Consider the following 21,118-nt stretch of genomic DNA (forward strand, 5'->3'; position numbering starts at 1 on the left):
GAGAGGGAATGTGGGAGGTCACCATGGGCGTCAAGAGATGTGTAACTGATCAAGAAATTGGAACTTGTTTTCATGGCGAGGAAGATTATTTAACTGGTGCATGCTTTGAAAGCCTAAAGGTTGAAAGGCTTGGGAAGAAAATAAGGTAATAGAAATCAATTATCATTGTTTTCAAAATACAGTCTTCGTGACATGTACCAGTACAAAGGGATTTTTATGCCTGGTCCTTTGGGGGCTTTAGAAAAATGCATGCATTGTGGATTTTTAGAAACAAGAGGCTTTTCTGAAAGATATTTGTATAATATATAAAAGGGTCAATTTTCAGTAATTCCTTGGATCATAGTGAATCTAAGGCTTCCTTGATAATATAAGACAGAAGGTCACCAATTTCGTAATTACAGCCACTGGAAAAACTGTGAAGATTTCACAGGTGAAGAGGAGTGTTCATTAGAAATAAGGCAGCTCAATCTCCAAATTCTTTATAATTCTCGTCAGTAAAAATACTATAATTTTAGTGAACAGATATACTCTGAATCTGTGAGTTTGCTTTATATTGCAAGCCTTTAAGTTCATCATTTTTGTTTTCACATTTTTCATTCCATTATTTTGTATAAACACAGCTCTCAATATCAAAATTGAATGTTTCCGTGTAAAACAAGTCCTTAGCATGATTATAAAGAATTTGGGGAAGGGCTAGAACATTCACATATTCAAAGACAGAGACTGAATGAAGCAATGGAAAGATATGCAACTGTGCTGGCAGGAAACACGGGCCCCATGTTTGTGGTAAGTTGGACAGATGAATTCCCATCTGGAGATGTTTAGCTTCGCACTCAGGAGGCTCTGTGCCCATCCTTACTGTCTGACTTCGGATTCCTGGATGTTGTTGTGTATGTAGTTATGCTCAGATTAAGTAAAGGGGAAACAACTCCTCTTTTTCCATTTCCTGTGACCAGCTATGATTGGGCTTCTTTATATTATTCTCTCTCACTGCTAAAGAAATTTTGAGGGTTTTTGTTTGTTTGTTTGTTTGTTTTTTGCCAACTTCAGACAAGCTAACAGTAGTGACTAAACACAAAGCAAAACACTTTGAATACAACAGCTGTGCCAGGAAAGAAACAAAAATATTAAAATCTGAGGAGAGTGAATAATTTCTGCATTAATTGGAGACTTTTTTTTTTTTTTGGCATCATCAATACTTTTGGTGAGTTTGAAAGCCATTCTGGCAACGTTAACATATATTAAAATGTTTATACATTCCGACTTTAAATGTAAATTTAGCTTCCAGCAAATAAAACCATACCTGGTTTTGGCTTCTTTTGGTATTTTGATTTTCTCATTAATTAGGTTTTTGGTTTTTTTGGTTTTTTTTTTTTTCAGATTTTTAAATTGACTACAACATGCTCAAGTAGACTTTCTAGTCGATTCACCCAAATTCCAACAGGAATTGGTTTATAAATTGGTTCCAACTGGAACTGGTCATTTGGAATTTCCAGCATGGGAAATTATTTTATATGTGCCTTGATAAGTACCCTAAATTACAAATCGATGTGTCTAAATCTAATGAAGAAAACAAAAGGTACTGTTATGTAAATGCCGCGCTTAAAAATATCTATATGACTGGGCATCTAATAACCATCTCGACTTAAGGGCATAATGTTTTTTTGTTGGTTTTTTTTTGCCCCTTACCTAGCATCAAATGACAGCAGCCCACAAGCACAGGAAACACTGTGCTGTACTTGCCAAGTTAAGATGATTGGTTTATCCTAGCAGTGCTATGGCAAATTGTCAACAGATGAATTTTTTGTTTGCTTCTGCAGACTCAAAGCCTATGTCGGGAGTCATGGCTATATCCCCCAGGCGATCCTCGGTTCCTATGGGGTTTGTAAGTGTCCTGGTATGAGTCAGGGTAATCTTCTTCCACAAGAGGGTAATGATCTCGGCTATGCTGGGAACTGGAAGACAAGCGGTTCCTACTCTTCCGAGCCCTTTCATTGTGATAATTTTCATCAGAGGTCATTAGACTTCGTCTTTCAATTGGAGAGTTCTCTGTGGAGTGGTTGCTGTGCCTCATACGCTGACTCTATAAATATCAGATAGTTCAATGGTTAAATCATGTCAGCCTCATTCATCTAGAACATTTAAATATACGTACAACAGTAGGATATGTACAATAAAACTCTAACTATCAGACTTAATAAAACATTTTGATGCACAAATGGTCTGCTCAAAAGATCTGGTCTATTCCATTCAGGACACAACGTTGCAAAGATACTAAAATGCTGATAGTTTATGAATTTAATTACATAATGCTAGGTGATTAGGCTGCCTATTAAAAATAGAGAATTGAAAGTTAATTGCTGAATGGAACTTAATATATCTAGGAATACCTAATAACTCCACTTCTACTGCAAAACTGAGGATTATTTTACTTTTGGGAAATAAGTTAAAGTTCAGAATAGCATCTGCTATTTTATTTCTCTCTTTAACTGGTAAAATCTTTCTCCTCCTAAAGTCACACACTTCACCTTTATCTAGCTGAATGTCCCTTATGCCCTATAAAATATTTTCATGAAATTATGATTTGTGCTGCCCATAAAATAATGTGTTTGTTTCTTCATCACACATAAACATTAAGGCTCTCAGCAGTGTTCTCTCCAAAGGAGTGTATAATAATTATGGAGCTGGCTAATTGATATTTGCAATTCTTGCTTCCTCAACTGAAATGTCCTGCAAAAATTATCTTCAGATATCAACTAAATTCCTCTAATATCATTTATTGAAATTAATATCTTCAGATACTTATTTGATGGCTCAGAAAATGTTATTCAACATTTTTCTTTAAATCATGGGAAAACACGTATCATAGCTGTGGCTCTCTACTTAGGTCACCTCCATTAAGAAACAGGATCCTGATGAAACCAAGGACCGAGATACATTTCCTCTAAAGGGACACTCACCTTCACCCAGTGGGAAAATCATTCAATAATTAGAGCCTGTGTCTTTCACCTCAGCCAGGAGGCTAACAATTAAATACTCATGGTCACTAAGAGAAATAGGCTCCAGGATAAAGGGCACCACATTAACTCAAGTGAAATTGGGAGAACCACTCTAGGTGGATGCCTTAGAGGTGAGTCAGAGTGTTATATTCATAAATAAAGTGCATTTCGCTTCTACCTGCATTATAGAAGCATATTGCTTCATGCATCCATTTCTCTTCCATAGTATACAATTTGGAGCCAACCCAAACTAGTCAGTGGATATGCCACACTTGGATTAGCACACAGGCAGCGAAACCAGGCAAGAAACAGTCCTGGTGCATACATATATATGTGTATTACCCTAGCACATTTCCCATGTTCATTTCCAGCCTCAAAAACTGCTCCTTTATAGGGCAGTTTTTTGCTTATAAAGATGAAATTTTGTAGGAGAGTAATACAGTTATAACACAGTATTTCAGAGAGTGCCCTTCCTCTCAGGCTTAACTTTACATGATCTATAATTATGATTATCATTATAACTCTTTAATATAAAACTAGTCATGATACAAGAGGGCTCAATTGACTAGATGTACCTCAGCCACCTGTGGGTTGGGCTCCATTCCAGCAGACTCTCGATAAATGGTAAATAATTATTGATGTCAAAAGGCAAAATTCACTTTGTATCATAATGCCTCTGGCTCCTGACATCTAGCCTTGAGTGCAACAGTAGAATAGCAGAAGAGAAAACCTCCGGTCCTTGAACTTGTCCCCAGCTTTCCTAAAGGAGACCTACCATAGCCGCTGACCAACATGGGCCCCCACACTCCCCCCACCCCAAGAAAACGCAGGGATCTGTCACTGTTTCCAAACAGAGTGACTCTACTTGTGTGCACATTCTATGTTGAGGAAGCTAAGGGACAGGCCCTATGGGCCTGTAATATTTTGGATTTTTTTTTTTTAAAGATAACACCCACATATGTTTTCCTCTTCAGATTAAGGATAATCCCAGTCTTCATCCCCATTAAGTTCTCTGTAGAATCTTCAGTTGTAAGACTGTAAAAGCATGAGTGGAAAGTGGCAATACCTGTAACCCAGAAATTGCTGTGGGGTATGGTGACAGTGCGGTTGAGCCCAAATTCCTTCCGAGCAGAGGGGTCATGGGGGTGCTACTGGTTGTGTGGGTAGCACGCCAGTATGCTTCAAGGTAGTCTCCCAGATGTTCACAAGCATCCTCCAGCTGATTTTCATCCAATATAACATCAAACATTTCCTGCGGGTGACAAGACAAATCCGTTTTACTTATACTTCACGTTTTAAGCAATGAAACCTAAAATTCCACTTAATGCAGATAATAGCACCCCTAACATCTACTAGCAAATATCACATTGGAGAGGCTATGCTGGCAGTTTCTAAAGTTAAAGTCCAGTGAGGAGCTATACAGTTAACCAAGTGCAAATTTGGACATGGTCACGAAAATGAGAGCGCTCATGAAATATTTAGATCTTTCACTATTTAGAAGAAAAAAGATGACGTGAGTGTAAAAGTGTTATGTGTAGAAGACAGCAAAAACATATTTATATTTATCCATACATTCCTATAGAACTCAATTGTACTTACTTCAGAATATTAATGGCATTAAAAGAGGCATTCTCAAAATATTCTGGGCAATGACCATATCATGGGAATAAACATTTCTCCCCCCCAAAATATCTATGTTGAAGGGAATAACATTTACTAAGGCACTTTCCAGGATGTTTGTGAAAATGTTATCTGTCTCATGATAAAGCAACATGGAAAGAAGTTTTAGGATTAATAATAGAAATGCACATTACAGTGATTTCTGCTACCAAAAGATCATTGTGTGAAATGGTTAAAAAAGAACAAGGACCAGGAGTATTTAATTGTGGGAAGGATGGGGTGACACACAGGAAGTATCTGGTATCCATGTTTCTGTCAGGAAGGACTTTGTTCAACATCTGGCCTGTAAACAGGATGTGTTCTACCCCAGAGGGGCAAAGTGGCACTTCAGTGACCCTGCAGTGTGGCTGGGAACACCGACAGGATTTACCCAGGATGCAGATTCCCTGGAGAGACAGTCAGAAAGCCGTGACGCCTCACAGAGAGAAAAGCCATTCCATAGCTAGTGAAAGCACATCCCCAGCTTTCAACCACTGCATTCACACCTGCCCTCTCGCAAAATCTCCACCACTACCTACCTGCTTTCACAAACTCATTTTGCCAAGACAAGAACCTTTCACTAATGAATCAAATACAGGGTTACTGCCACCAGCACTGATACTGCAGCTAGATTGTCGGTTCACGGAAACTGGACGACTATGAGTTGGTGGTAGGTCAGCCGACTCACCTGCATCAATGTGAGGCTTCCCTTAAGCAGAAGTCCCCATGGAGACAATCTTTTCCCCAACATTTATACTGGAGCGTTTTCATCACAGTGATCTCTACTGCATATGTGGACCCTAATATGCAAAGCAGTTTGCAAGTCATTGGTGCAGTGAGAAATGTTTCGCAACTAGGCAAAGAATAAGGTGACTTCAGTCCAAACCGACTGCTGTTTGAGAAGACTCAGCCAGTTCAACTCATGCAGAGGCTTTCCCCTTATTGGTAGACTTCAGGTGTTGTTTCGTATGTTTTATTTATTCATGAAATATGTACTCAGGACCTATTTTGTGCTAGGTATTGTAAGTGTACAGAAAAGAAAACAGACATCATCCCTTTGCTTAAGAAGCTCCCCTCTTCTAGTGGGAAAGACACGTAATAAACTCCTTAATACCCCAAGTCACACTGGGACTTTAATTCAGAGCAATCTAGAGACAGTTAATGTTCTCAGCTGCAGCTTCCAATTCTGAATTTAGAAGGAGGCCCAGAGACACATGTGAAAGTTGGACTTTAATAAGGGAGGGGAAATTATGAGTAAATCAAAGAATTCTATCTGTAGAGGGAAGAGAATAAAACAGAAGCAGCAACGGAAGAAAGAGACCATGTGGCCCATGAGAGAATGGAAAAACAGCTCATTCCTACAGAGTCAGGCAACATATACCCTTATAATAAATCCCCTGTTCCACTAAATAACTCAAAGACATTTCTGCCTTTTGCAATCAAAAGCCCTTTCCCCACCTTAAAGTAACCCATCAAATGTCGAATCTGAGAATTATTCATACTGCTCTGATATGAACTTGCATTCTGACAGCTTTGCAGCACTGACTTGAGTGGGATGAGAACAGGCTTACCCCAGAGAATGTTGCACAGACTCAGACAGATGACACAGGGAGAAGAAAGTTGAAACTGGGCAGCACTGGAACAAAGGCTCACTCTGTTAGCCAGTCCAGGCTAACACGGTTCACAGTTTCTAAACTGTGTGTGATTTGGAGGCTGCTGTTTACATAATTTCATTTATGTGAACTGTCTAATTCACCCTCATAGGTCTCATTCTATAATGTGGGTTCTCAACAAGGTGTGGTCTCAAAAACTCAATTTTTTTCCTTTCATAGAGTCCCAAGTTAAAGAACCTCTGAGGACACCTGGACTGAGGGTCCTGACTGTCACAGGACAACAAAGCCCAGAGAGGGCAAGACCAGGCAAGCAGCCCCCACAAAAAAGTATTATTTGAATAAGGTTTATATCCACTTGGCTGTTCCACACGCTACAGCTATACCGTCATGCTACAGATACAATTAAGCATACAGTTTATTACAAGTAATTTTAACAAAGTACTCCTCTTTGCCAATGGACAGAATTTGTATCCATCAGCACACGGCTGTTTGCTCAAGCCTCAATCATTTCTAGGAAACGATGCTTTTGCACCTGCTAAAAAAGACAGTTATATGATGGAAGATGATTTGAAACTGCTTTCATGCTTTCAAAAGCACAGAGGAAAGCAAATTTCAGCTTCTGAATGAATACTGACATATGCGGCTTATTTTCAACTAAGAAGAATTTCACAGCCTGTATATCTGTGACAATTTTTCTTTTCAACTGTTGAGGAAATAACACAGCTGATTAGACCAGAGTGTTAGAAAGTGAGTATAAGGGCATAAATTTTTAAAAATATTATACATGAAATTCAGAGAAGCAGCCCCATGAATTATGCAAACTGGCTTTGCCAATTTTTCAAAAATGTAATGGTTCAAGTCTAATTAGTTCCTTACTGTGCAATACGTGAGGCCTCCAGCGTGGGATATGGACTCAGAGAGTTATCTGATCAGCAGAAGAGGGTGTGGGTAATGGGACAGTCACAGGCAGTGAAGAGGGACCCACTCAATGACACCATGCCCTTGGTGACTGCCAGAGATAGGGTACCACTAAGCTGTTTTCAAAGCTCTACCACGGCAAACGCCTCTGCTATACTGTGATGGGATATTTTCTTTAGCTGAAGTGGGCAGAAATAATGTGGCTGCTGAAGTAAATACATAGTGAACACAGGAGTCAAAACCATTGGAAAACCAGGCACAGTAGGTCCCTTTTCTGGATAAGCTCATTCAGGAAAATGAAATACTAAAGCTTTATAAATAAGAAGAGTGAAACCCAGGCCTCCAGCTCACCCAGTAGTTCAGAGAACTAGATGACAGGGACGAGAGAAAGCAAAAGACTGATGCTGAACTGAATGGACATGAAGAAAATCGGCAATATCTTTTTAAAAAATTTAAGTACTTAACAACAATCTGTCTGGTTCTCCATCCACAGAGCATCACAAAGTTTCCTACGAAAGGCACCTGAATTAGGGCAACCAACTATCCTTATGTGCCCAGGGCTGAGTGTTTTTGGGTACTTGGGACTATTAGTGCCCAAATCTGGAAAACCCAGGGGGAACTGGAATAGTCGGTCCTCCTAGTTTTTACAGAACATAGAGCACTTCTCAGTTCCTACAGTGAGAACTGGAGCAGGTCCCATTTACTTCTGGTACATTCTTTGAGGAGGGGAGATACAGAGACAGAGTGTACAAGTCTTTCTTTATAACTATGAAATTCATCCTTTCTAGCACAGAAGGGAATGTCTCATCAAACCTAACATATAATTTGTAATAAGTTTTATCTAGCAAGTTTAGCAAGTTGCTAAACATTTTCTAATAAAAAGTATATTAAACTTAGAAATTAATTTTACCTTTTTTTTTTTTTTTTAAAGCTGGCGCATGACAGAATACTAGCTAGTGAGGAGATTAAGTACAAACTCTCCCACGGTATACGCATTGTTTTACATTTATTTATTGTGCATAGATAAAACCTCATGTGGGGAATCTTTCCTATTTCTAGGAGGAAAAAAATAATAGGGGTGGGTACGCTTTTATTTCTTTGCTACTAGAATAAAGAGATCCTGAATCTGCCACCATTAAAAAAAAAAAAAAAACTGGAAAATACTATTCAGTAAAATAAAATGGCTGAATGGCAACTATGTAATACTAATTATAAAATAATTAACCAATGTTTCTTTCATATCACAAGTGCATTTTTGATATTATTAAAGCTTTTGAAGTCCTGAGTACTTAACTCAGTGACCAACTAGTGATGGGAAACTGTTACTAAATTAAACAAATCTAGGAGGTATTATGGGGATAAAGGAAAGCCTACCGATATTGTGGGGCTCTAGCAGTTCATCTCAGGTACAGTTTCCAGCTTTAATAAGCTGCACAGGAAAGACAATCAGAATTTGCCACTAATTTCGGGGGCGGGGGGGACATGAAGGCAAAGAGTATCAGTGACTTTGATCCCTTGTAGTTCCTGTCTTAACAATCAATGATGTTCATTAATGAACCCACGCACATTTCCTCACTACCCCCCTCCATCCTGTCCATTCCTATTCTTCAAAGAATATAGCAACATCTACCCGTGTTACTGTCTGTAGAAGCACCCAGTGTTTTTGTTACGTTCAAATTAATCCAATGCTTTAAATCATAGCACTGGTGGGAGTGAACTATCCCTAACTCCATATATCTAAGTTGGGTGGCTAAAATCCCTACAACAAGAGAAGTCTCCTTTGGATTGAGAGAACTAGATCCTATGTGGCCTTGTTTCATGAAGGAGACATCTCCTTGATTGATTACTGTCTTTTTCAAAAGCAGTATTATGAATTAAACTGTGGATGTCCAGAGGCTCTGTAATAGTGAAAGCACCGCTGGTGACAGTACTTTAAATAGATGGATGAATCCACACGATTCTAAATAATTTACATAAAGTGGCTGGAAGAGGGCAGTGGAAAATTACTACCATGATAGCAATATGATCAAGGATACGGGGCACCATTATTCACTTCAGAGTGCTTGTATTTAATAGAATAAATCTGAGTCTATTCAGCAGTGGAAAATAAAGGGTGACAGAAGAGAATTCCTATGGTGACTGTAATGTTAGAGGTTTGCAAGACTCCGTGAGGAGATGAGTTCCCCTCTTGCAGAGAGAGCAATCAATGTCGTTTTACACGCTCAAAAAAATCACCCAGCTCAGAGAGCCACAGGGTCATCTTATGGTAACACAAGCCAGCTTGTAACTAAGTAGGATTAAAGGATTACATTTCATTTATATATTCAATTGTCTGCCTGTCTACTTTTCTCACCATGTATTATGTAGCTCTTATGTGTATTACCACAGTACTGGGCCAGTTCGAACTTTGGCCTTCTTAAAATGTACTATTTTCAATTTCTCTGAAAAGGACAAGGGTACCGATACCCAGTGAAACCAAAATGAAATCTAATCATGTAGTGTATACATGAATATTCCAACTACAAATTCAGGCCAGTCATATTAAAAAAAAATGGGTCCTAGGTTCATTGGCCCCTCTTCTGTCTGCATCCCACGTTTTCTTCTGTGAATCCAGGGCAGTCAATGAGGCACTTCTTCCCTCTTCCAGAGTAGAGCTGTCTGTGGCAGATTAAACATGGCCACATATTCTTTTGACGCTCCCTGCACTGAGATGGAGAATTTATGTCCTCTCTCCTTGAATCTGCGCAGCTTCTGTGATTCCTTTGCCTGGCAGAATGCTGTAGAAGTGACGCTGTACCATTATCTAAGTCCAATATCTAAGCTTAAGAGATTGGAATGTTTGGCTTTCAGAGCCCTGGGAGCTGCCATGTAAGAAGCCTATATCCCTGTGGGAGAGAGCCCATGGAAAGGCCCAGCAACCATGTGGAGACAAAGAGGAAGGAGCTGGCTAAGCCCAGCCTTCCAGCCATCCCCACTAAGGAACCATGTCAGCCACCGGCTGAATACCACCAAATACTCATTGTTTGAAGTCACTAAGTTTGAGGGAAGTTTATTGCACAGTTATGGATAAACAAAACATTGTCCCAGAACAAGGGTGGCGACTTTGGTGCAACTTTGGTAGGGTGGCTACAGGCCTGCTTCCTGCTTCTATAAACAAAATTTCACTGGAACACATGCACTCACTTACACATTGGGTATGGTTGCTTCCCTGCTACCAAAGCAGAGTTGAGTAGTTTTGTGAAGAAGACCATAGGGCCCACAAAACCAAAAATATTTGCCTTCTGGCCTTTACTGAAAAAGTTTGCTCACCCCTCTCTTAAAAGAAGCTTCCCCAGGGTGCCCGGTGGCTGAGTGTTGGACTCTTGATTTTGGCTCAGGTCATGATCTCATGGTTTTGTGAGTTCAAGCCCCATGTTGGGCTCTGTGCTGACAGTGCAGACCCTGCTTGAGATTCTCTCTATCTTTCTCCCTTTATCTCTGCTCCTCCCCCACTCATGCTATCTCTCTCTCTCAAAATAAATAAATAAACTTAAAAAAAAAGAGAGAGAGAGAGAATCTTCACCTGTGAAACCCAAGTTTCTCTTTCCAGGAGGATATATAATAACCAGTTTGCTGCCATTTACTATCTGATGCTGACTTTGGCCAAGTCTTATGTTCTTTGGAAAGCCAATTCACCTCTCTTGGTCTCAGTTCCCTCCTTTGAAAAATGAGGAGGTTGGACTAGATCAATCTTTCCCTAGAAGTGTTCCACGAAACACTAGATCCATAGGATGCTCTGTGGAAAAATGGTTCCACAGTCAAAATTTAAGGGAAACACTGTATACTATCCTGATGGAGATATAAAACACTCATTAGCATATTAAGGCAACTGTAGTAGAGAAATCGGTTTATCTTTGTTTACATAAGTTGTTTCTTCAAACATTTTTGGTATCAGAACTCTCCCCATAGCACCTGCTGACATCACATGGAGATCATATTGGGAAGAAAACACTCCAGGAAATACTACACTGGCTGCTTTTCAAGGTTCCTTTCTGCTTCAACAATCCCTGAGCCTAGGATTCATTTTTCTGGCTACAGAGAGCTAAGTTTTTTCAGCACTATTTTAGACTTCCCTTTCTAAAGACTGCTGCCTTTAATTTCTTAGCAATGTGCGACTCTGCCAGTATAATTTGCTGACTTTTCAGATTGGAGATGTAGTGGCCAATTAAGCAAGTTGTAAACTCTCCTAGAGGAACTAAAATGACACAGTGATCACCAGTCTTTCAGTGACAATTATAATCATGGTCTTAAAGTAAAGTAGGGACAAATGCAGACACATTTTTAAATTACTACTAGTTTTTATAATCCAAAGATTTTTTTTTCACATGTGCCAACCTAGAGTGTAAAATTCCTTCTTAGCATTACAAATGCTATTCAAACAATATCAAATGAACATGTTTAATAATGTAAACAGTGTTTAGAAAATATTAAATACAAAGTAACCTTACTTATCCAGACTGCTTGTTTAATATTTCAGGTTATCCGATCAATTACATAAAACAAGAATTTGCTGCAGAGGGGAGCCTGGGTGGTTCAGTCGGTTGAGCGCCCCACCCTGGATTTCGGCTCAGGTCATGATCTCACGGTTTGTGGGTTTGAGCACTCACAGTGTGGAGCCTGCTTGGGATTCTCTCTCTCTTTCTCTCACACTGACCCTCTCCCTCATGTGCACGCACATCTGCCCATGCTATCTCCCTCTCTCTAAGTAAATAAACTTAAAAAAACTTTTGCTGCTGAGACATAATAGAGCAAGACTGTCTCCCAAGTGCCTGAGGCTGTGTGAGATTCCTGACATGTGGACAAGTCCTAAGGGACCTCACAGTATTATTTCCACTTAAGTATGCGCCTATATTTTCTTGGTTCCAGCTATTTCAGAGGTAACAGATGCATTATATACACAACTATTCAATTTTCAGACCTCTCAGAAGCTAAAATGCCTCAGTTTTAATAGGACACAAGTATTTTCTCTAATAGTCATGAGGAATAAATATTAATAAACTCATTCTCGTAAAAAGATCAAACTAAAAAGAAACAAGTTTAATTCACCTAGAACGTATCTCAAGAAATCACTTAGTAATAAGACTTCTAAAACATTACTCACCGAGACTTACATATATATTAGCCTAAACCAGTGGTTCTCAACCAGGAGTGATTTTTTTTTTCCCCTAAAGGACATTTGGCAATGTCTCGAGACATTTTTGGTGGTCACAATTTGGAAGTTGTTGCTGGCCAGGGATGTTGCTAAACATCCCACAACGCATAGGACAGGTTCCCATAACAAAGAATTATCCAACCTAAACGGTCAATAGTGCTGAATTGGAGAAACCCTGATCTAAACCACTCTTTTGGGGTGCCTGGCTGGCTCAGGTGGAAGAACATGTGGCTCTTGATCTCAGCGTCATGACTTCAAACCCTGCGCTGGGTGTAGAAATTACTTAAATAAATAAAACTTAAAAAAAAAACACTTTGAATCTATAAGACATTTCTGAAGTAATATCTGTAAGGATATTATGATCTACCAAATTGTTTGCTGAGAGCTGACTTAATCAACTGCAATCTATTTTTTAAAAAGTGAAGTGTAGTTGACATATCCTATCAGGACACACTGATTCCACAATTGTATACATTACAGAATGCTCACCACAAGTGTAGCTGCCATCTGTCACCATAAAAAGTTATTACAAATTATTGACTATATTCCCTATGCTGTACTTTTCATCCCCATGGCTTATATTCATTTATAACTGGAAGTTTGTACCCTGTAATTCCCTTCACCTATTTCCCCTGCCTTCCCTCTGGCAATCATCAGTTTGTTCTCTGTATTTGAGTCTGTTTTCTCCTCTTTGTAGCCAACTGTCATCTTATTAGATTATACAGTCCTTGAAGGCAGGCACGTGCCTTTGAATCCCTAGCACCTAGCAAGGTAACAGGCCTAATGCTTGAATAATATTTGCTAAATGTCATTCTTGTAAGTGAGCCACACGGAATTGAGATGACCAAATATTTGAGTTTGTCTGACTTAACCATACGGTGACGTGGATACTATGTCCTCAGACATGCTCACGGACCATCGGTAGAAGTATCTGATCTTAATGCCATTTTGTTTGTTTGTTTGTTTGTTTGTTTAGCTTCTTTTTTTTAATTCAATTTTTTATTTTTTTTAAATTTACATCCAAATTAGTTAGCATATCGTGCAACAATGATTTCAGGAGTAGATTCCTTAGTGCCCCTTACCCATTTAGCCCATCCCCCCTCCCACAACCTCTCCAGCAACTCTCAGTTTGTTCTCCATATTTATGAGTCTCTTCTGTTTTGTCCCCCTCCCTGTTTTTATATTATTTTTGTTTCCCTTCCCTTATGTTCATCTGTTTTGTCTCTTAAAGTCCTCATATGAGTGAAGTCATATGATTTTTGTCTTTCTCTGACTGACTAATTTCACTTAGCATAATACCCTCCAGTTCCATCCACATAGTTGCAAATGGCAAGATTTCATTCTTTTTGAGTGTCAAAAAGAATGATCTTAATGCCATTTTGAAACAATGAGGATATCACTTTACTTGACATATTTTTTGCTTTTAAAATTTTTTTAAAAATTTTTTAAATGTTTATTTTTTAGAGAGAGAGAGAAACAGAGCACAAGCAGGGGAGGGGCAGAGAGGGGCAGAGAGGGGCAGAGAGAGAGAGAGAGAGAGAGAGAATCCAAAGCAGGCTCCAGGCTCCGAGCCATCAGCACAGAGCCCGACCCGGGGCTCAAACTCACAAACCGTGAGATCATGACCTGACCCGAAGTCAGATGCTTAACCCACTGAGCCACCCAGGTGCCCCTCTGCTTTTTTAAAATACTCTTCTCTTCCTTGGGCTCCATAGCCTTCATGGTTTCACTAACATCTCTACACTGATTAATTCCAAAATCTAGATAGAATCAGTCTTGCAGTTGAAAAGGGTCTTAGACACCATATCCTTCAGCCTTCACCAGAAGAGATTCCTCCCACATCTTGACATCTGTTTCTAGAGGCCACTCCACCTCCACCCTGCCTTCAAATGAATGCAGTGAGAGACTAGGAGCTCAGTACTTAGAAAGGCATCCCATTCTTCCTGGCATTTGCATTTGAGTAGACTTGTAAAATGCCTTGCTCCTTGTGGATGAGACTGCTCACTCTGTCCAGTGAAATTAGACACACCTACCTGCTCTCTAGTCAACACAGATCTGCTCCCAAAACTTCTGCAGATCTTGGGGCCACCTCAGGGACCTCACAGAACTAGGCTGCCTGCACAGCGTAGACCCTTCTACCTCTCTGAAGGTAGATATGATCAACGAATTTTGAGGTATTAATCTGTGTTTCTCCTTTTGTATTTCCCCCTTTTCTTTTCTACCACTCATGCAGGTGGCAGGGTCTGGGCTTCCTTGTCTGGGGGGCAGGGGAGGGGGTGCTATGGCAGGAAATTGCCAGCTCTCCATTTCCCTTCCTGGGTTTTGTTTCCCAAAAGCCTAAATTGGTTGGAGAGATTCTGCTAACTGACTCAGGAAACAGTAGAAGGTGGGGATGCTTTTAGATACAACAAAAGCAAAGAGGAAGTTCTGTTAATAGCAACAGTAGGGGAAAAGAGGGAGACACCTCCTCTCCCCCAGACATAGAAGAGAAAGGAACTCTCCTGCCAATGTCCCAGAGAGGAGGCGCTTATCTAAAGATTCCCTGCCTTACCAAAGATTCTCTGTTCCAGATGAGGTTTGATGCAGCAGAATATCCATCCTTAAGGACCACATGGGCATGGCCAATGGTTGTCTGAACTGGAACTCCCCCCCAAAAACTCCCTCAACTTCCTCACCAACCCCCGCCCTACCCCACCCCCAGCCCCCATCCCTGCCCAGGTGAGGTCTTTGTTCTGCCCTGAAGATATTTCTTGCACAGCAAAGTTGGGGCCAAAGATTCACCTGCACTACACAGCTCTGTGCAGAGGTAGAGAGGCATGGGAAACAGAGCTTTGTTGGAGTCAGACAGATCTAGGGTTGAATCTTGGGGCTCATTTACTAATTGTCACCTCCAACAAATTTCTTAGTCAGGGACTTAGCTTCTTTCCCTTCTAGAAAGCAGGGATAGTGTTATCTACTAGAGTACTCTCAGATTTCCTGGAAAATTTGCTGTGATGAGTGAAGTCAGCAGAAACCCCGGGATGGGGGTTAGGGGACCTTGGCACCTTCCAGAACCACTACAGCATTCAAGCCAAGGCCACGCTCTCCACAGGCTGCTCCTAGCCAGTCCCTGAGCACAGCGTGGGGACTAGAGCCTGGACATTTCTGCCAACATGTGACAAACATGCAAGAAATCTGCATCTCAGTCTGAGGCTCCTTCTATCCATTTCTCCTTCCTTCCTCCTTTCCTTTCATGAGATCAGACTTAACGTCTGATCAGAAGGCTCTCCTGCCTTGTTCTGCCCCCTTTCTCAGGCATTTTCTCCAATCAATTTTCAGTTCTAATTCCATTTAGGTGTCTGCTTCCCAGAAGACCCAAATTGATACAACTCTACATAAAACTATTCTAAAAATTGGAAACAATAGCATAGTTCCTAGTTTTTGGTAACTGTTTGATAAAGGTTAACATCCTTTAGCTGGGAAAGATTATAGAGTCAGGGCTGGGTAATACATTCTTCAATATACATGCAGTGTTTTAATCATACATCCCATTTTGCAAGTGGACTTCATTCATAGGCCATGTGTAGTGAGCCTTCTTAACATAGCACTCCAGCTATCCAAATTATCTGTGGACAGGTAACCAGGCGTGTATATAGGTGGGTGGGACTGTGAGGGCAGGAAACTGGCTTTGACACCAGACAGATCTAATCTAATCCTAATTTGCTGTGTGACCTTAGTAAAATCATTTAACCTCTCTCTCTCTTCAGTCGCTTCATCTACAAATGGGGATAATATTGCCTACTTTACTAGATAACAGTGAAGATTAGAGATAATCTATGTAAAGCATCTAGCACAGTATCTGGCCTATCCAATAAAAGGATGCATCATACTCTTATTGCCTTTCATTCACTCACTCGTCAAAAAAAATATTTACCGTGGGCCTACCATAATAAAGGACTGAGATAAAACAGTAAAACGGACAGGGACAGATCCTTACAGAGCCTGACAGGTTAGGCATGGCACAATGCAAAGTACATCCAATAATTATAACAGAAACACCTAGATGGTGCTTAGTATGTGCCAGTCCCTGTTCTAAGAGCTAAGAGTCTCTCATTGAATCTTTATACCAACCCAGTGAGGTAGATACTTGCTGAAGATTACATAACTAGTGTGGACTTGAACACAGGCAATTTGGCTCCACAGTCCATACTTTTTACAGCTATGCTGTATTGTCTCTCTAAACATCTGAATTAGATTTTATGCTTCCACAGAGCATAAATGATCCTTACACAAGTATATGAAAAAATCTAGTGAATCAAATCAGTAGGAAAGACAGTTATTTCCTTTAGACAAACACAGGCACAGAAGTAGTAAATCAGCTGAGCAGGAGTAGACACTGATCAGCCACTGGTGACCCATATGATAGCAGTTATGTCCCTCAACACCCACCAAAATCTCTGCCATTTTCTTGGCTTCCAACTCAGCAGCTGTTTTCTGGCAATGGCACTAGGAGTAGAGTTGCTATAATACGGTTTTTCATTTTTCTTAACCCTGACTTCTTCTTTATCTGCTATAACCACAGGGCTCTTCTTGTTCCCATAAATTCTCAACCTTCAAGGTCCTATCTTTTCTGCCTACTGGAACTTCCTGGCAGAAAAGTTAAAGAAAAGTCAAATCAGTATGTTTTATTTTTCTTCTCTGTTCATAAAAGTGCCGGCATGACTGGATTAAGTAGTTTGCTGAGTGTTTGTGAGGTAATCAAGGTAGCAGGCAAGGACATCAGACGCTGAACACTAGGTTTAGCTCTTACTACATGGCAGACACCCCCCGTTTCTGGATGCCTGAATGTAGCCAACATGACAGCAGCAGTTTGTTTGAAAAATACCTTAATGTTTACGACAACATGTCATTGCCATCATTCTAGAACAAAAATGGCAATGGTAACACGAAAACAAACAACAACAACAACAACAACAAAAACAACAAAACCACCACTCTCTCCTGTCTAGGCAAGAATGATTATGACTAAACACAATGGTACTTACTGGGGGGCATTGTGCAAGTTTATCAGCTGCCACCAGTTGAACATTTAAGTGTTTACTTTGGGACTTTCCTCTAGATTTAATCAACCGCTGTAAAACCTGATAGAAGAAGACATAAATCAACAAGTTAAAAGAAAACTAAAAAAAAAAGACAAGATCTTTTAAATAGTCTGTTTAAGCCCTGAGTATTAATAGAGAAGAAATACAATATGAAAAACCATATATATATATATATAAACTCTGTAATGACATCACCCACTTACACTGGCTCTCAGTTATAGTGGATTTGATAGGTTCATCCTATTCTCGCTCCGTGTGAGGCCTTGGTGGGATCTTGAGTTCCCGCCCTAGATTTTACCCAGAGAGTTCAAAGAGAGCCCTGCAAAAGTGGAGGAACTGATCTGTACCAGGTCATTTATGTCCATATTTAGTTGAGCAATATTTTAGTTCACTATCTCAATGTCAGATAAATATCAGTCACTTATATATTTGGTTCTTTTGGTCACTGATAATTATTAAGGTGTTCCAGTTTAAATTTACATTAATAAGAATGATTTTATGATAGAAATCTAGGCAAAACATTTGCACTGGCATATTGCTACATATAAACCAGTGAATATCTGTTCTATAAATGCTATAACCGCATTTGCCATATACTCCCCTCTCCCTTACTTTTTAAAGCTGAAACAGGGTCCTTCCCCCAAAACAGTACTAGTCAGTGAGGCTCTATGATAACTCAGTGCATATATCCATAGGTACCCCTGTTCCTACACTTAATGACCCCATGGTGACTGGAGCAGGGGTGATGGAGGTTGAAATCTATTCTACTGCAGTGAAGGATGCTTGAATCTCCTTCAGTTCTGGGCCAAATAGACCTCCAGGTGGTCAAGGCAATTTCAATCCATTCTAATGGTTCTCCAAAGGCCCAGGTTTGGTCAGGATTCCCAAATCCATCCTGTGCAGAACCAGTGCCCAGAGAGATGGAAAGCTGAGGGGTTGGGGAAGGGCACAGCTTCTCTAGACATTCTCCACCTGTGAGAGATGACTGGTTGGAAGCTGAATTGGCATTTTAGCACTAAACTGCACTCTTGGAGGCATTGAAAATAAACTAATTATTAAGCTTGTACCTCTCTAGAATATCTATTTCACATTACTTATTACAATATCATCTACCTTTGCGGCATAAAGACACATGGCAGATATCCCATTGTGTTTAATCACAGCGTATCTTATTCCTTAAAGAAGCCAACCTAAGCATATATATACACACATCAATTACTTTTCCATAATAGATTCTATACAGTAATGTTTGACTCTATACACGATAAATGTAGATTCCTTTCTTGAATTACATACTCTCTCAACTGGGGAGAGAAGATAGGTGTTACAAGAATCAATACTACTCAAGACATTTACTAGGACAGAACATAAGTCTCTGAAAAGCCATACTTTACTTTTCCTCACCTTTCTTAATCTTTTGTTTCTATTTTGCTCTTGCATAACTGCCCAGTTGGGGAACCACAACAGACAGGGAACTTCTTTAAAACAATGGCTATTCTTTATTTGCTATCTTAGGATTTCTAGAAGCTGTACAGACTACAGGAATTAAAAACCGCCCATTAAAAAGGGCCTCAAATGTGGAGAAACAGGAACCCTCTTGCACTGTTGGTGGGAATGCAAACTGGTACAGCCACTCTGGAAAACAGTGTGGAGGTTCCTCAAAAAATTAAAAATAGACCCACCCTATGACCCAGCAATAGCACTGCTAGGAATTTACCCAAGGGATACAGGAGTACTGATGCATAGGGGCACTTGTACCCCAATGTTTATAGCAGCACTCTCAACAATAGCCAAATTGTGGAAAAAGCCTAAATGTCCATCAACTGATGAATGGATAAAGAAATTGTGGTTTATATACACAATGGAGTACCACGTGGCAATGAGAAAGAATGAAATATGGCCCTTTGTAGCAACATGGATGGAACTGGAGAGTGTGATGCTAAGTGAAATAAGCCATACAAAGACAGATACCATATGTTTTCACTCTTATGTGGATCCTGAGAAACTTAACGGAAACCCATGGGGAAGGGGAAAGGAAAAAAAAAAAAAAAAAAGAGGTTAGAGTGGGAGAGAGCCAAAAGCATAAGAGACTCTTAGAAACTGAGAACTAGGGGCGCCTGGGTGGCGCAGTCAGTTAAGCGTCCGACTTCAGCTCAGGTCACGATCTCGCAGTCTGTGAGTTCGAGCCCCACGTCGGGCTCCGGGCTGATGGCTCAGAGCCTGGAGCCTGCTTCCGATTCTGTGTCTCCCTCTCTCTCTGCCCCTCCCCCGTTCATGCTCTGTCTCAAAAATAAATAAACGTTAAAAAAAAAAATTTTTAAACTGAGAACTAAATGATGGTTGATGGGGGGTGGGAGGGCGGGGAGGGTAGGTGATGGGTATTGAAGAGGGAATCTTTTGGGATGAGCACTGGGTCTTGTATGGAAACCAATTTGACAATAAATTTCATATATTAAAATAAATAAATAAATAAATAAATAAATAAAATTAAAAAAATAAAATAAAAAGGGCCTCAATAAGATACTCTCCTTACTCATGAACAAAAAAAGCACAGAGCAAAGACTATTTCAAAAGAAATGTGCTTCTAATTCTTAAGGCAGAAATGAGGTAATTACCTTTGGAGATGAAACTTTAACATGAACAATAATTGGCGCTAAAGAAGTCTTTATAAGTTGTGCTGGGTGATTGATGGTGTCTGCGTCAAGAACAACCAGTTGCAAAGATCTTGCCAACTCAAAGATTCTTTCAATTTCACTTTGCACTTCCGCTAAAAGGAGAAATAATAAACAACAGGGCATGGTTATTTTTATTAATTAGTTCTTATATGTAAAACCATTTAAAACCATTTGGATGTTTGTCTATATTGCACAACAGAACATTCTGAATGTCATGCTTCTGTTAACTTAAGATCTTTCCTAAAGAGAGAGAGATGGGTTGAGTTTTTCATAAAACCAAAAAATTGGTGAAAAAAAATTGAGATGGCTCTCTTGACTCACTTCTTACACTTGCCCTGATATTCAGCTACTTATATAGCTATGTTGTTTTTGATTATTGCTTTGTTTCAAAGAACTTTTACTTTAGCTATAAAAGCTGAAACCACAATTAGGAAAGAATTGAAATACATGCAGAGCAACATTGCATAGAAAGCAAATTATACTGAAATATTCCAGCTAAGCAAGAATTTATATATTGATATTTTGTGAATATGTTTTTAAAAAAATCCCACAATTCATCTGTTTTGACTGATGTGCACATTTTTGTATCCAGGGTTAAATGTTCTGGGTCTACACTTAACGTTAACAAACTGCTATGCTTTAATTCAAGTATTAGGGCCAGTACACTTGTTCTAAGGCATAATCTTCAGCATTAAAAAGAAAAACAACTAAGGCCAATTATATTATAAATGCTGCAATGCCTTGAGAATGCAAATCTATTCAATTGGTTGTAACAGCCAAGTGACTGAAATCTCTGTGTGAATCTGGTCGAATAAAAAAATCTAGTTATTTGTCTGAAGTACTCTAGCTATTTTAAAAAAAAAATTTTTTTTAACGTTTATTTATTTTTGAGACAGAGAGAGACAGAGCATGAACAGGGGAGGGGCAGAGAGAGAGGGAGACACAGAATCTGAAACAGGCTCCAGGCTCTGAGCTGTCAGCA

The 21,118-nt window shown here is 39.7% G+C and overlaps 1 protein-coding gene across 6 annotated transcripts in view; it reads right to left on the bottom strand.

Moving 5' to 3' along the window:
* Positions 1-1,743: 1,743 nt before the first annotated feature.
* Positions 1,744-21,118, bottom strand: part of CACNB4 (calcium voltage-gated channel auxiliary subunit beta 4) — a 174,772-nt gene continuing 155,397 nt past the window's right edge. For all 6 annotated transcript variants that reach the window (XM_042948768.1, XM_042948767.1, XM_042948766.1 and 3 more), the window contains 4 exons: positions 20,077-20,228; positions 17,405-17,500; positions 4,066-4,251; positions 1,744-2,083 (listed from right to left, as the gene is read on the bottom strand). In XM_042948768.1, the coding sequence (XP_042804702.1) occupies positions 1,823-2,083; positions 4,066-4,251; positions 17,405-17,500; positions 20,077-20,228 (695 nt within the window). In that variant the 3' untranslated portion in view covers positions 1,744-1,822. The remainder of the gene's footprint in view (positions 2,084-4,065; positions 4,252-17,404; positions 17,501-20,076; positions 20,229-21,118) is intronic.

The sequence above is a fragment of the Panthera leo genome, chromosome C1 (assembly GCF_018350215.1).
Source record: "Panthera leo isolate Ple1 chromosome C1, P.leo_Ple1_pat1.1, whole genome shotgun sequence".
In the NCBI taxonomy this organism is placed as follows: domain Eukaryota; kingdom Metazoa; phylum Chordata; class Mammalia; order Carnivora; family Felidae; genus Panthera; species Panthera leo.